General features: G+C 39.6%; 1 protein-coding gene across 5 annotated transcripts in view; it reads right to left on the bottom strand.

Annotated features, from left to right (window-relative positions):
- Sec71 (ADP ribosylation factor guanine nucleotide exchange factor Sec71) overlaps nt 1–15,209 on the bottom strand; it is a 291,696-nt gene that overhangs the window by 42,124 nt on the left and 234,363 nt on the right. For all 5 annotated transcript variants that reach the window (XM_053789547.2, XM_053789544.2, XM_053789546.2 and 2 more), the window contains 3 exons: nt 12,422–12,582; nt 3,752–3,904; nt 3,027–3,134 (listed from right to left, as the gene is read on the bottom strand). In XM_053789547.2, coding sequence (XP_053645522.1) covers nt 3,027–3,134; nt 3,752–3,904; nt 12,422–12,582 — 422 coding nt within the window. The remainder of the gene's footprint in view (nt 1–3,026; nt 3,135–3,751; nt 3,905–12,421; nt 12,583–15,209) is intronic.

Genomic DNA, 15,209 nt, shown 5'->3' with positions numbered 1-15,209 from the left:
ACCGTATACTTTTCCTGGTATACTCAGTAAACTTATTCCTCTATAATTTTTACAATCTCTTTTGTCCCCTTTCCCTTTATATAAAGGGACTATACATGCTCTCCGCCAATCCCTAGGTACCTTCCCCTCTTTCATACATTTATTAAATAAAAGTACCAACCACTCCAACACTATATACCCCCCTGCTTTTAACATTTCTGTCATGATCCCATCAGTTCCAGCTGCTTTACCCCCTTTCATTCTACGTAATGCCTCACGTACCTCCACCACACTTACATTCTGCTCTTCTTCACTCCTAAAAGATGGTATACCTCCCTAGTCAGTGCATGAAATTACCGCCTCCCTTTCTTCTTCAACATTTAAAAGTTCCTCAAAATATTCTCGCCATCTACCTAATACCTCCCTCTCCCCATCTACTAACTCCCCTACTCTGTTTTTAACTGACAAATCCATACTTTCCCTAGGCTTTCTTAACTTGTTTAACTCACTCCAAAATTTTTTCTTATTTTCATTAAAATTTCTAGACAGTGCCTCTCCCACTCTTTCATCTGCTCTCCTTTTGCACTCTCTCACCACTCTCTTCACCTTTCTTTTACTCTCCATATACTCTGCTCTTCTTATAACACTTCTGCTTTGTAAAAGCCTCTCGTAAGCTACCTTTTTCTCTTTTATCACACCCTTTACTTCATCATTCCACCAATCACTCCCCTTTCCTCCTGCCCCCACCCTCCTATAACCACAAACTTCTGCCCCACATTCTAATAATGCATTTTTAAAACTATTCCAACCCTCTTCAACCCCCCCCACTACTCATCTTTGCACTAGCCCACCTTTCTGCCAATAGTCACTTATATCTCGCCCGAACTTCCTCCTCCCTTAGTTTATACACTTTCACCTCCCTCTTACTTGTTGTTGCCACCTTCCTCTTTTCCCATCTACCTCTTACTCTAACTGTAGCTACAACTAAATAATGATCCGATATATCAGTTGCCCCTCTATAAACATGTACATCCTGGAGCCTACCCATCAACCTTTTATCCACCAATACATAATCTAACAAGCTACTTTCATTACGTGCTACATCATACCTTGTATATTTATTTATCCTCTTTTTCATAAAATATGTATTACTTATTACCAAATTTCTTTCTACACATAGCTCAATTAAAGGCTCCCCATTTACATTTACCCCTGGCACCCCAAATTTACCTACTACTCCCTCCATAACATTTTTACCCACTTTAGCATTGAAATCCCCAACCACCATTACTCTGACACTTGATTCAAAACTCCCCACGCATTCACTCAACATTTCCCAAAATCTCTCTCTCTCTCCTCTACACTTCTCTCTTCTCCAGGTGCATACACGCTTACTATAACCCACTTTTCACATCCAATCTTTATTTTACTCCACATAATCCTTGAATTTAGACATTTGTAGTCCCTCTTTTCCTGCCATAGCTTATCCTTCAACATTATTGCTACTCCTTCTTTAGCTCTAACTCTATTTGAAACCCCTGACCTAATCCCATTTATTCCTCTCCATTGAAACTCTCCCACCCCCTTCAGCTTTGTTTCACTTAAAGCCAGGACATCCAGTTTCTTTTCATTTATAACATCCACAATCATCTCTTTCTTATCATTTGCACAACATCCACGCACATTCAGACTTCCCACTTTGACAATTTTCTTCTTCTTATTCTTTATAGTAATCTTTACAGGAAAAGGGGTTACTAGCCCATTGTTCCCGGCATTTTAGTTGACTTTTACAACATGCATGGCTTACGGAGGAAAGATTCTTATTCCACTTCCCCATGGATATAAAAGGAAAAGTAATAAGACCAAGAACTATTAAGATAAAATCAAAGAAAACTCAGATGAGTGTGTATAAATAAACGTGTACATGTATGTGTAGTGTGACCTAAGTGTAAGTAGAAGTAGCAAGACATGCCTGTAATCTTGCATATTTATGAGACAGACAAAAGACACCAGCAATCCTACCATCATGTAAAACAATTACAGGCTTTCGTTTTACACTCACTTGCTCTAGTTACCTAAATAAATAATAATAATAATAATTATTATTCTAGGTAGTAGATTGGTAGACAGCAACCGCCCAGGGAGGTACTACCGTCCTGCCAAGCGAGTGTAAAACGTAAGCCTGTAATTGTTTTACAAGATGGTAGGATTGCTGGTGTCTTTTTATTCTGTCTCATACACATGCAAGATTTCAGGTACGTCTTGCTACTTCTACTTACACTTAGGTCACACTACACATACATGTACAAGCATATATATACACACCCCTTTGGGTTTTCTTCTCTTTTCTTTCTAGTTCTTGTTCTTGTTTATTTCCTCTTACCTCCATGGGAAAGTGGAACAGAATTCTTCCTCCGTAAGCCATGCGTGTTGTAAGAGGCGGCTAAAATGCCGGGAGCAAGGGGCTAGTAACCCCTTCTCCGTTATATATTACTAAATGTAAAAGAAGAAACTTTCGTTTTTCCTTTTGGGCCACCCCGCCTCGGTGGGATATGGCCGGTGTGTTGAAAGAAAGAATAATTATTATTATAATAATAACGAATGCTGCCAACTCAGTGTACTGTTTACCTCGCTGTGGGAGCAGTTCATTCATGCTTTTGCTTACATTTTTGACTGTTATTTGGCCAAATTTTGTTTTTCTAAGCATGAGTCCTAAGAAACTAAGTGTAAAGGATATTCTGAGAAGAAAAAGAGGATGATTTCCATGGCAATAAAGCATGAAATCATAGATAAACAAGCAAGGTGTCCAGGTTTTGGGTTGAGGGGGAAACATGGGGAGCTGGCTCATAATCCAAATGTGGGCTCGTAACTCAGAGCAAAAAATTGACCCAGGGATGGCTCGCAAAAAAACTCATACGAAGGGACACTCATAAGTCAAGGTTCCACTGTACTGTATATTTAGAATTTTTAGGTTTAATAAAGTCATCATGTACACACAATTTCTAGCAAGCTACTGCCTAGAGTATTCAATGGCACAGTGTACATACCTCAGTTTGCTGCTCTGGTAATTTCATATTGTCAAAGATTCTAAAGACAATCTGGAAGAGGTCCTTCCACCAATGGGAAGAGTAAGACCCTCCATAATTTTTCACAACCTGAAAATATGCAATGACATTAATTAATTAGCTAGACTTGAGTCCTGGAGGTGGGAAGTACAATGCCTGCACTTTAACCCTTAAACTGTCCAAACAGATCAACGTTCAAATCCGTAGTGATACAAAAGTAGGGGTCTGGGATATTTGCTGTTTTGAGTGATATCTGAACTGTCATATTTGCACATCCTTTGCAAAGATAGTAATTATGTGTGAATGACAGTGAAAGTGTTTCTTTTTTGGGTCACCTTTCCTCAGTGGGAGATGACCAAAATGAATTATTATTTTTGATGCTTTGCTTTCCTTAGAAAGTGTCACTCTTTCTGGGGTAACCTGGTGTAGAATTTTTCCCCAGACATGTTAAGCTCCTTTACCATACAAAGACTCTTGAAATAATACTTGAAAAAGGATAACAAATCCCACTTGCTAGTCTGGCTATCACACAAATGATGCAATTGCCACTTGCTGGTTTTGGCTATCACACAAGTGATGCAATTACCACTTGCTTGTAATGATAAAAAAAATGTGTACAAAGAATGAGAGAACTTTTAATACAACTTTCAAGAATATCACAGAGTATCTTGCAGGGAAATTTAAGTGGGCAACTGTCCAAGACTCACCTCAAATAAAACTGTAAGAGCACGAGTTCTGACATCCAGTTTACATCTGGTGATGATGCAGGAGAGTTCAAAAAGAATGGGAAACCAACCTCGTACCCACACTCTGTCTTCGGCACATACTGTCACGTCCTCCAAGTTGTGTTCCCGGAACATCTGCAAACACGCAAAATAATATTCTTTAAAAGTTATGCAGTGGTCTTATAAAATGATATACAATTTCAAACCTCAAGGATATGACTGGAAATATGACAACGGTATTGAGAAATTGTGTTGAAAATTTCACTTTACATAGCTTAATGGGTGACCTAGAGTATAAAAACATATATTCCAACCTTAACCCGTAAACGGTCCAAACGTATGTATACGTTCTTACCGCTAGTGCCCCAAACGTATATAAACGTTTTATTTTTCCTGCCTTCAAATATGGCACGATTGGCCTGAGATTCAGCCTTGTCAGCATAGAATGGGTCTTAACACTCAGTGTGCACTATTAAAAAATCTAGGACCACTTAGTACCTTGTGTGAGCACCAGTTCAAATGAGCGCCAACTAGAGCAAACAGTGCGGCAGACACCTGGGATTCACTGATTTCATGTAGCATTAATTCTCCTATTTTAAGAGGAAAGTGATGTTGACCCCGAGTTTAGTGGCTTTGAGGTGGATGTGGCCATAAGTGGTCAAGGAAATATCAAAAAACCTCGATAATAACCCACGTGCAACATTTGTGCAACACCTTTTCAGAATGTCTTTTAACCTATGCACACGGAATAAGCGGAGAAATTTTTTCCTGGGTAGAGGCATGGCTGACAAATAGGCAGCAGATAGTTTGCATAAATGGGGAGAAATCAGAATGGGGGCACGTCACAAGCGGTGTTCTGCAGGGGTCAGTGTTGGTCCCATTGTTGTTCACAATTTACATAAACAACATAGATGAGGAAATAAATAGCGACATAAGCATATTTGCTGATGACAACAAAATAGGCCAGCCAATTCATTCTAATGAGGACACTAGACCACTCCAGGATGATTTGAATAGACTGATGCAATGGTCGGCGAAGTGGCAGATGCAAAGTTCTAAATACTGGACAGGAAAATAACCATGCCACATGTAAACTAAATAATGTAGATCCTAATACTACTGATTGCAAAAAGGATTTAGGAGTTCTGGTTAGCAGTAATCTAAAACCAAGACAACAGTGCATTAGTGTTTGCAATAAAGCTAACAGAATCCTTGGCTTCATATCTAGAAGTACAAATAACAGAAGTCCTCAGGTTGTTCTTCAGCTCTATATATACAGTGGACCCCCGGTTAACGATTTTAATCCGTGCAAGAGGGCTCATCGTTATGCGAAATAATCGTTATGCGAATGAATTTTCCCCATAAGAAATAATGGAAATAAAATTAATCCGTGCAAGACGCCCAAAAGTATGAAAAAAAATTTTTTTTACCACATGAAATGTTAATTTTAATACACACAAACTGAAAAAGGCATGCACAATTAAATGACACTTACTTTTATTGAAGATCTGGTGATGATTGATGGGATGGGAGGAGGGGAGAGAGTGTGTTAGTGTTTAGAAGGGGAATCCCCTTCCATTAGGACTTGAGGTAGTAAGTCCTTTTCTGGGGTTACTTCCCTTCTTCTTTTAATGCCACTAGGGCCAGCTTCAGAGTCACTGGACTTCTTTCGCACAAGATATCTGTCCATAGTGGCCTGTACCTCTCGTTCCTTTATGACTTGCCTAAAGTGTTTCACAACATTGTCAGTGTAATAATCACCAGCACGGCTTGCAATAGCTGTGTGAGGGTGATTTTCATCCATGAAGGTTTGCACTTCAAGCCACTTTGCACAGATTTCCTTAATCTTTGAAGTAGGCAACTTCTTCAATTTCTCTCTCCCCTCCTCCGAAGCAATTTCCTCAGGTGTGGCCTCTTGCTGTTGAAGTTGATCTAGCAGCTCATCAGTGGTTAGTTCTTCATTGTCCTCCTCCACCAACTCTTCCACATCCTCCCCACTAACCTCCAACCCCAAGGACTTTCCCAATGCCACAATGGATTCCTCAACTGGCACAGGATTCTCAGGGTTAGCCTCAAACCCTTCAAAATCCCTTTTGTCTACACATTCTGGCCACAGTTTCTTCCAAGCAGAGTTCAAGGTCCTCTTTGTCACTTCCTCCCAAGCCTTACCTATAAGGTTTACACAATTGAGGATATTAAAGTGATCTCTCCAAAACTCTCTTAGAGTCAGTTGAGTTTCTGAGGTCATTACAAAGCACCTTTCAAACAGAGCTTTTGTGTACAGTTTCTTGAAGTTGGAAATAACCTGCTGGTCCATGGGCTGCAGGAGAGGAGTGGTATTAGGAGGCAAAAACTTCACCTTAATGAAGCTCATGTCCCCATAAAGTCGCTCTGCCACGTCTGTAGGATGACCAGGGGCATTGTCTAACACCAGGAGGCACTTAAGTTCTAATTTCTTTTCAGTTAGGTAATTTTTCACATTGGGGGCAAATGCATGGTGTAACCAGTTATAGAAAAATTCCCTAGTGACCCATGCCTTACTGTTTGCCCTCCACAGCACACACAAATTATCCTTGAGGACATTCTTTTGCCTGAACGCTCTGGGAGTTTCAGAGTGATACACTAATAAAGGCTTCACTTTGCAATCACCAGTAGCATTGGCACACATCAACAAAGTAAGCCTGTCTTTCATAGGCTTATGTCCTGGGAGTGCCTTTTCCTCCTGAGTAATGTAGGTCCTGCTTGGCATTTTCTTCCAGAACAGGCCTGTTTCATCACAATTAAACACTTGTTCAGGTTTCAGTCCTTCAGTTTCTATGTACTCCTTGAATTCCTGCACATATTTTTCAGCCGCTTTGTGGTCCGAACTGGCAGCCTCACCATGCCTTATCACACTATGGATGCCACTACGCTTCTTAAATCTCTCAAACCAACCTTTGCTGGCCTTAAATTCACTCACATCATCACTAGTTGCAGGCATTTTTTTAATTAAATCCTCATGCAACTTCCTAGCCTTTTCACATATGATCGCTTGAGAGACGCTATCTCCTGCTATCTGTTTTTCATTTATCCACACCAATAAGAGTCTCTCAACATCTTCCATCAACTGCGATCTTTGTTTCGAAAACACAGTTGAACCTTTGGCAAGAACAGCTTCCTTGATTGTCTTTCTGGTGCCCACAATAGTAGCGATGGTTGATTGGGGTTTCTTGTACAGCTTGACTAGGTCGGCTATACGCACTCCACTTTCATACTTATCAATTATCTCTTTCTTCATCTCTATAGTAATTCTTACCCTTTGAGGTGTAGGGTTGGCACTAGAAGCTTTCTTGGGGCCCATGGTCACTTATTTTCCAGAAACAGCACCGAAAATACTGTAATAATACGAAATATTCCGAGTGTATGCTTGGATGTTACCGCGGAGGCTGGCTGGTAAACAATGGGACGGAGCGGCACATGTGAGGCTGGCTGAGGGCACATTGGACGCGTCTCGGACGAAAATCGGTATGCGGGTTTTTAATCGGTATGCGCGGCAAAAATTTTGCGATAAAAGTAATCGTTATGCGGAAAAATCGCTATGCGATGCCATCGTTATGCGGGGGTCCACTGTACTTGGTTAGGCCTCATTTAGATTATGCTGCACAGTTCTGGTCACCGTATTACAGAATGGATATAAATGCACTGGAAAATGTACAGAGGAGGATGACAAAGTTGATCCCATGTATCAGAAATCTTCCCTATGAGGATAGACTGAGGGCCCTGAATCTGCACTCTCTCGAAAGGCGTAGAATTAGGGGGGATATGATCGAGGTGCATAAATGGAAAACAGGAATAAATAAAGGGGATGTAATAAGCGTGCTGAAATTTTCCAGCCAAGACAGAACTTGCAGCAATGGTTTCAAGTTGGAAAAATTCAGATTCAGGAAGGATATAGGAAAGCACTGGTTTGGTAATAGAGTTGTGGATGAGTGGAACAAACTTACGAGTACATTCATAGAGGCTAAAATGTTGTGTAGTTTTAAAAATAGGTTAGATAAATACATGTACATGAGTGGGTGTGGGTGGGCCTGAGGTGCACCTGACTACTTTGTGCTACTAGGTTTGATGCCGTGCTCCTTTCTGAAGTGGAAGTGACCTGACTAGGTGGGTCATTGGGCTAATCTGGAGGGGGGAATGGACCTGCTTTGTATGGGTCAGTAGGCCTGCTGCAGTGTTCCTTCTTTCTTATGTTCTAAGTAAAGAGAAACAATTCTAGAACGTAATACTTGTTCAGCAGGCTGGCTGGCTGGCTGGCAGCCTGGCTCTATCTCTGTTTGTCTGTCTGTATCTATGTCTATCCCTGTCTGTCTGTCTTTGTCCATCTGTCTCTATCTCTTTCTATCTGTCTCTATCTCATTCTCACAGGTACACATAAATACAAGTATAGTGTAAATTACCTGGGATAACCCAAAAAATCCAGACAAAGTGCTATACTCTGCTTGAAGATACGAGTAAATGTGATGATGCAGTCTTGTGGCCCTCTCTGAGACAGAGAGCTAGATGGATAGACAGATAGACAGGGAGCTTGACAGACAAATAGACAGACAGACACGTTTGTGTACCAGCAAAAACAAGGTGAGGGCTGATGCTCATCAAATGTCACTTCTTATCTAATGTTATCTCATCTTATCACTTCACTGTCAGGGGTGAACTAAGGCTTGTTTTAAATGCTTCAAGGGAACTTATTATTATTATTATTATTATTATTTCTTCTTCTTCCCCTTCTTCTTTTTCTCATTCTCCTCCTCCTTCTCTTCCTTCTCCTTCTCCTTCTTCTTCTCCCTCTTCTCCTTCTTCTTTTTCTTCTTCCCTTATCTTCTCCTCCTTCTCCTTCTTCTCCTCCTTCTCCTTCTTCTTCTCCTTCTCCTTCTTCTTCTTCTTCTCCTTCTTCTTCTCCTTTTTCTTCTCCTTTTTCTTCTTCTCCTTTTTCTTCTTCTCCTTTTTCTTCTTCTCCTTTTTCTTCTTCTCCTTTTTCTCCTTCTCCTTCTTCTCCTTCTCCTTCTTCTTCTTCTCCTCCTCCTCTTCCTCCTCCTATACTCCCACATGTCCAAAACATTGCTGGGACATATACATACTTTGTATATACTCCAAGACAATAGTAAATGACCAAGGCAGGTGTAAATGTCCACCTGTCAGTGTGTTTGTGACAATTTGAGTACAATTTCAGTACCTAATACTAGTGTCAGAACAAAGATTGGTTATGAAATGACAAGAACTATTATAAATTGTAATTTTTTTTTTCAACAAGTCAGCTGTCTCCCACCAAGGCAGGGTGACCCAAAGAGAAAGAAAATCCCCAAAAAGAAAATACTTTCATCATCAATCAACACTTTCACCTCACTCACACATAATCACTGTTTTTGTAGAGGTGCCCAGAATACAACAGTTTAGAAGTATATACGTATAAAAATACACAATATATCTCTCCAAACTGCCAATATCCCAAACCCCTCCTTTAGAGTGCAGGCATTGTACTTCCCATTTCCAGGACTCAAGTCCGGTTATATAAAATAGCCGGTTTCCCTGAATCCCTTCACTAAATATTACCCTGCTCACATTCCAACTGATTGTCAGGTCCCAAATACCATTTGTCTCTTTTCACTCCTATCTAACACGCTCACACACGCTTGCTGGAAATCCAAACCCCTTGCCCACAACACCTCCTTTACCCCCTCCGTCCAACCTTTTCGAGGATGACCCCTACCCCGCCTTCCTTCCCCTACAGATTAATACACTCTCCGTGTCATTCTACTTTGATCCATTCTCTCTAAATGACCAAACCACCTCAACAAACCCTCTTCAGCCCTCTGACTAATATTTTTATTAACTCCACACCTTTTCCTAATTACCACACTCTGAATTTTCTGCATAATATTTACACCACACACTGCTCTTAGACAGGACATCTCCACTGCCTCCAACTGCCTCCTTGCTGCAGCATTTACAACCCAAGCTTCACACCCATATAAGAGTGTTGGTACTACTATACTTTCATACATCCCCTTCTTTGCCTCCATAGATAACATTTTTTGCCTCCACATATACCTCAATGCACCACTCACCTTTTTTCCTCATCAATTCTATGATTAACCTCATTCTTCATAAATCCATCTGCTGACACGTCAACTCCCAAATATCTAAAAACATTCACTTCTTCCATACTCCTCCTCCCCAATTTTTCTTTATCTAAATCATTTGATACTCTCATCACCTTACTCTTTTCTATGTTCACTTTCAACTTTCTACCTTTACACACATTCCCAAATTCGTCCACTAACCTTTGCAATTTTTCTCAGTGTGACTTTGTCAATGGTCCAAGTCGGACCGAAACGTCGTCGTAAGCTTCTGTCTTTTATGTGCGGGTTATTTGTGTATCGTTCCAGTCACGGTATTGTGCCTTTTTGTTATTTCTTTAGAATCTCCCATAAGCACAGTATCATCAGCAAAAAGTAACTGTGTCACTTCCCATTTTGTTTTTCCCCATAATTTAATCCCACCCCTCTCCCAAACACCCTAGCATTTACTTCTTTTACAACCCTATCTATAAATATATTAAACAACCATGGTGACATTACACATCCCTGTCTAAGACCTACTTTTACCGGGAAGTATTCTCCCTCTCTTCTACACACCCTAACCTGAGCCTCACTATCTTCATAAAAACTCTTTACAGCATTTAGTAACTTACCACCTATTCCATACACTTGCAACATCTGCCACATTGCTCCCCTATCCACTCTATCATATGCCTTTTCTAAATCCATAAATGCAATAAAAACTTCCCGACCTTTGTCTAAATACTGCTCACATATAAGCTTCAATGTAAACACTTGATCAACACATCCCACTCTAAAACCTACCCATAAACCTACCCACTCTAAAACCTCCTTGCTCATCCACACCCCTCTGGGTATTCTTCTATTTTCTTTCTAGTTCTTGTTCTTGTTTATTTCCTCTTATCTCCATGGGGAAGTGGAACAGAATTCTTCCTCCGTAAGCCATGCGTGTTGTAAGAGGCGACTAAAATGCCGGGAGCAAGGGGCTAGTAACCCCTTCTCCCGCATAAATTACTAAATTTAAGAGAGAAACTTTCATTTTTCTCTTTGGGCCACCCTGCCTTGGTGGGATACAACCAGTGTGTTGAAAGAAAAGAATACTTCTAAACTGTTGTGTTCTGGGCACCTCTGCAAAAACAGTGATTGTGTGTGAGTGAGGTGAAAGTGTTGAATGATGATGAAAGTATTTTCTTTTTGGGGATTATCTTTCTCTTTGGGTCATCCTGCCTCGGTGGGAGACGGCCGACTTGTTGAAAAAAAAAATAAATAAATTAGGGAAACCGGTTAGCCAGACTTCAGTCCTGGAGGTTAGAAACACAATGCCTGCACTTTAACCCTTTCAGGGTTTCTGACGTACTAGTACGGCTTACACACCAGGGTTATTGACGTACTAGAACGCCTAAATTCTAGCGCCTTCAAATCTAGCTGGAGAAAGCTGGTAGGCCTACATATGAAAGAATGGGTCTATGTGGTCAGTGTGTGCAGTATTAAAAAAATCCTGCAGCACACAGTGCATAATGAGAAAAAAAAAAATTGACGGTGTTTTTGGATTAAAACAGCGACTTTGCACTGTATTTTCGTATGGTATTTATAGTTGTATTCTAGATTTCCTGGTCTCATTTTATAGAATGGAAGACATATTACAGAAATTGAAATGATTTTGATTGGTTACACAATGAAAAGTACCTTGAAATTGAGCTCAAAGTAACAGAAATGTTCGATTTTTACCAAAGTTCAAAAGTAAACAAATCATGCCAAGCGTCCAATACACATCAACTGCTGAGTCTAATATTCTTTCACAAGTGCACTGATATTATTTATACCATTTCCACACTAATGCAGTAGTCTGCATAACAGTAAATCTTCTATTTTTTGTGAGAATAAAAATTCGAAGTGGAAAGCAAAAGAAATGTAAGAGGGGCCTGGGGACGTGACTAATGAACAGAGAATTTGTTATTTTAGTGCCAGGAATGTCTGTCTTGTTTATTCTGGACCCTATTTGGAAATAGGCATCTTCTGAAATTTGTGTGAAATTGGCAAAAATGCTAATTTCTAACCACTTTATTGGATAGTTGAAATTGGTAAATGGGTGGTTTCTTGTACTCATTCGATAGAAAAAATGGAGTTCTAGCGAAATAAATATGATTTTTGTCAACTAGTACACAGGAATTGGCCAAAAATAGGGCTCAAGTGGGCAAAATCGCTGATGCATAAACATCGTCAAGACCGCTAACTTCGCAAGAGCATAATTCTGCAAATTTTCCATCAAATTTCATATTTTTGGTGTCATTATGATTGGGAAACGATTCTCTATCATTTCATAAGAAGAAATAATTTTTTTGTCTGAAAAATTTTTGACACTGAGAACGAGTTTAGGAGAGGGCCTATCGACCCTGAAAGGGTTAAAGGAGAGGTTTGGGTTCTTGATAAAGTGAGAAATCACAAAAGCGCTTGGAAATTCATTATTTTCTAACAGTGAATATTTTGCATGCTGTGTTATCACCTGTTTATCACGATAATATTGCACACACATACATACTAGTGTTTAGAGCCTTACCTGCGGTTTCTCATCAACATACTTGGCACAATCTCTAATAAGTGATATTGCTTCCATGCTGGTATCAGGAAATCCTGCATTACAAGCGAACTCACTCAGACACTTGACAGAATCTTGAAAGGAATCTATAACTGTGATGAAGTGCTTTTGGTAGATCTGACCTGTGAGGAAAAGAATGATCTTAAACAAAGTTCTGAATTAGTAAGCATAATACATTTTTTTTTTTTTTTAGAGTGGATAGGGAAGCAATGTGGCAGATGTTGCAAGTATATGGAATAGGTGGTAAGTTACTAAATGCTGTAAAGAGTTTTTATGAGGATAGTGAGGCTCAGGTTAGGGTGTGTAGAAGAGAGGGAGACTATTTCCCAGTAAAAGTAGGTCTTAGACAGGGATGTGTAATGTCACCATGGTTGTTTAATATATTTATAGATGAGAGGGGTGGGATTAAATTATGGGGAAAAACAAAATGGGAAGTGACACAGTTACTTTTTGCTGATGATACTGTGCTTATGGGAGATTCTAAAAAAAAATTGCAAAGGTTAGTGGACAAATTTGGGAGTGTGTGTAAAGGTAGAAAGTTGAAAGTGAACATAGAAAAGAGTAAAGTGATGAGAGTATCAAATGATTTAGATATAGAAAAATTAGATATCAAATTGGGGAGGAGGAGTATGGAAGAAGTGAATATTTTCAGATATTTGGGAGTTGACGTGTCAGCGGATGGATTTATGAAGGATGAGGTTAATCATAGAACTGATGAAGGAAAAAAGGTGAGTGGTGCATTGAGGTATATGTGGAGGCAAAAAATATTATCTATGGAGGCAAAGACGGGAATGTATGAAAGTATAGTAGTACCAACACTCTTATATGGGTGTGAAGCCTGGGTTGTAAATCCTGCAGCGAGGAGGCAGTGGAGATATTCTGTCTAAGGACAATGTGTGGTGTAAATATTATGCAGAAGATTCGGAGTGTGGAAATTAGGAGAAGGTGTGGAGTTAATAAAAGTATTAGTCAGAGGGCTGAAGAGGGTTTGTTGAGGTGGTTTGGTCATTTAGAGAGAATGGATCAAAGTAGAATGACATGGAGAGCATATAAATTCTTAGGGGAAGGAAGGCGGGGTAGAGGTCGTCCTCGAAAAGGTTGGAGGGGGTAAAAGAGGTGTTGTGGGCAAGGGGTCTGGACTTCCAGCACGCGTGCGTGAGCATTTTAGATAGGAGTGAATGGAGACAAATGGTATTTGGAACCTGACGAGCTGTTGGAGTGTGAGCAGGGTAATATTTAGTGAAGGGATTCAGGGAAACCGGTTATTTTATATAATCGGACTTGAGTCCTGGAAATGGGAAGTACAATGCCTGCAATCTAATGGAGGGGTTTGGGATATTGGCAGTTTGGAGGGATATATTGTGTATTTTTATACGTATATACTTCTAAACTGTTGTATTTTGAGCACCTCTGCAAAAACAGTGATTATGTGTGAGTGAGGTGAAAGTGTTGAATGATGATGAAATATTTTCTTTTTGGGGATTTTCTTTCTTTTTGGGTCACCCTGCCTTGGTGGGAAACGGCCGACTTGTTGGAAAGAAAAAAAAAAAAATAAATCTCCATTTATTTATATATTTAGTAATTTGAGCATACATACAGAGGTACAAAAAAATACAGGTAAGAGCAGCATGTCAAAGCCACTTATATGCATAGCATTACGGGCTGGCTTAAAATTAACTTAAGATTAACTAAGCAATGATGAAATCAGTGATAAAACATCATTGTAAACAGATAACTATAAAGCACAAATGAGTATTACAAAGACAGGTCATATGGTTGCATGCATTGCTGTACATTCAGTCGAATGGAGTATTCTGTTAGATTGGGTTTTAGATTTAACATTTATGTGATATAATTGTGAGAAACATTTAAGATATACAATTTATAAGGTTCAGTTATTCAGTATTTATTTGGTTTTGGGTGAGTAAGTGATCTTTGAGAAGAGACTTGAATTTATAAACAGGTAGTGTTTCTTTTATATTTACAGGTAATGAATTCCAGATTTTAGGGCCTTTTATGTGCATTGAGTTTTTGCATAGTGTGAGATGGACACGAGGAACATCAAAGAGTGATCTGTGCCTTGTGTTATGGTCATGTGTTCTGTTAAGGTTGGCAAGATGTTTGAGGGGAGGGTTAATATCAGAGTTAAGTGTTCTATGTATGTAATAAGTGCAATAATAAGTATGGATGTTTTGTATGGTGAGTAGGTTGAGTGTTTTGAATATTGGTGGAGTGTGCTGCCTGTAGTGAGAATTTGTTATCATTCTAACTGCAGCCTTTTGTTGGGTAATTAGTGGTCTGAGATGGTTAATTGTTGTTGAGCCCCATGCACAAATTCCATAGGTGAGATAGGGGTAAATAAGAGAGTGATATAGGGCCAGGAGGGCTGACTGTGGAGCATAGTTCCGTATCTTCGATAGTATGCCTACAGTCTTGGAAATTTTCTTAGAAATTTGTTGTATATGTGTATGAAATTTGAGTCTATTATCAAGGTGGATTCCTAAGAATTTTCCCTCTGTTAGCTTTGTGATAGGTGATCCGTTTATCATTATGTTAAGAGGGACATCTGTAGCTCTGTTACCAAACTGAATGAAGTAGGTTTTGTCAATGTTTAGTGTAAGTTTGTTAGTCCTCATCCAGGTAGATATTTTCTGTAATTCGGTATTTACAGTATTGGCTAGCGTGACTGGGCTCGGGTGAGAGAAGACGTATGTAGTGTCATCTGCAAATAGTGTGGGTTTGAGTAACT

The sequence above is a fragment of the Cherax quadricarinatus genome, chromosome 68 (assembly GCF_038502225.1).
Source record: "Cherax quadricarinatus isolate ZL_2023a chromosome 68, ASM3850222v1, whole genome shotgun sequence".
NCBI lineage: Eukaryota > Metazoa > Arthropoda > Malacostraca > Decapoda > Parastacidae > Cherax > Cherax quadricarinatus.
Note: the sequence above shows the minus strand (reverse complement) of the source record. Positions and strands in the feature narration are given on the sequence as shown.